The sequence below is a fragment of the Ornithodoros turicata genome, chromosome 7 (assembly GCF_037126465.1).
Source record: "Ornithodoros turicata isolate Travis chromosome 7, ASM3712646v1, whole genome shotgun sequence".
Classification (NCBI taxonomy): domain Eukaryota; kingdom Metazoa; phylum Arthropoda; class Arachnida; order Ixodida; family Argasidae; genus Ornithodoros; species Ornithodoros turicata.
In genome coordinates this window covers 3746175-3747569 of record NC_088207.1, presented here as the reverse complement: position 1 = coordinate 3747569, position 1395 = coordinate 3746175, and the positions used below count along the sequence as shown (strand labels likewise).

The 1395-nt window shown below is 51.6% G+C and overlaps 1 protein-coding gene across 1 annotated transcript; it reads left to right on the top strand.

Moving 5' to 3' along the window:
* The first annotated feature begins 678 nt into the window (after positions 1–678).
* LOC135399926 (uncharacterized) lies at positions 679–1395 on the top strand. Its single transcript, XM_064631664.1, has one exon. It carries the CDS (start codon positions 679–681, stop codon positions 1393–1395), a length of 717 nt encoding a protein of 238 aa, XP_064487734.1.

Sequence of the window (1395 nt, the reverse complement as noted above, 5' to 3'; positions counted from 1 at the left end):
ACAAAGTTGTTGTTGTTTAAGTCGCAAAGCGACGTTTTTGAGGTAGCCTTGCGTGAGTATCGCAAAAACGGGTGTTTTCACAAAAGGCGTTTGCAACATATATCTGTTGGGGGAGATGCACACTTGATGGTAGCAAAACAAAGAAAAAAAGAAGAAGAAAAAAAAAAACAGCAGCTTGCTCCTCGACCACATCCACACCAACATTCACTTAAAGATGATCACAAAATCATGGCATGAATGATAATATATTATCATTCATGTACAGTGCCATTCAAGTACAGTGGAATCCTCGCAGTCTACGTAACAAGCTCCCAGATTTTAAATCTCATCTTTACCAGTGCAAGTTTCCTTTCATTGCTGTATGCGAACATGGCATGGATGCTGCACATCGTGTTCATAGTTATACAGTCTATCGATCTCATCAATCCGCTGAGGGCCGAACAGAGTTATACATTCGTAATGACCTTGTAGCTGACGACGATGCTAGGCCACGCCCTCGTGACCAGCCAAGCTCGTCGGCACGCATCATCTTCACCCGCGTTCATTCTAGTCGCGCTCTTGCCCAGTAAACTGGCTATTTCTCCTGCTGCCTGTCTTCGACTCTTTTCTTCACGTCGCGACAACTGGTGACCCGAAGACTATATGCACCAACCTTCCGCGCATCCACACGACCCAGGCATGCCTACCCTTCGATCTGGCACCAACACTTCGCCTGGCACTTCGGCCGCGGCCGTTACCCATGAAGACCCGACCGTTTCCCTCCGTCTCCCACCATTTTGGAGTCAAGACCCGGAACTTTGGTTTGCGCAGGTTGAGCGCCAATTCGACGCCCGGCATATCACAGCGCAGACGTCCAGATTTGGCCATGCCGTTAGCGCCCTTCCAGTCGAAATCGCTGCTGAGATCCGTGATCTCATTCTCAGTTCACCAGCGCAAGCTCCGTATGACACGCTAAAGCGCGAGCTCCTTGATCGAACAGCGCTCTCCATCCATCGCCGCTTACAACAACTGCTGGGCGCAGAGGAACTTGGCGACCAAAAGCCTTCACAGTTACTTCGCCGTATGAGGCAGCTTACGGGAAGCACACCTGTTGACCCGGCTATTATGCAAGAACTATTTCTTCAGCGCCTTCCATCCGACATACGCGTTGTCCTCACGGCTGCTGGTGAGATGTCGTTGGATGATCTTGCCCGCCTCGCCGACCGCATTCTCGACTTACGTACCACTCCATCTTCCTCGGCATCTCATCCCTATCTGCGCTTCGCGCGCTGCGCATCTTCTCCATCCGTCTCAGCCAGCTGCCCTGTCCATCCCCGAATCCGCCGTTCAGCCTATCGCCACAGACCTCACGGCGACTGTCAACAGCCTGCACTGCAGCGTAAATCGTCTGACTGA

Bases quoted from the DNA above. Each gene is read 5' to 3' on its own strand.
- LOC135399926 (XM_064631664.1), top strand. From the start codon at position 679: ATGCCTACCCTTCGATCTGGCACCAACACTTCGCCTGGCACTTCGGCC.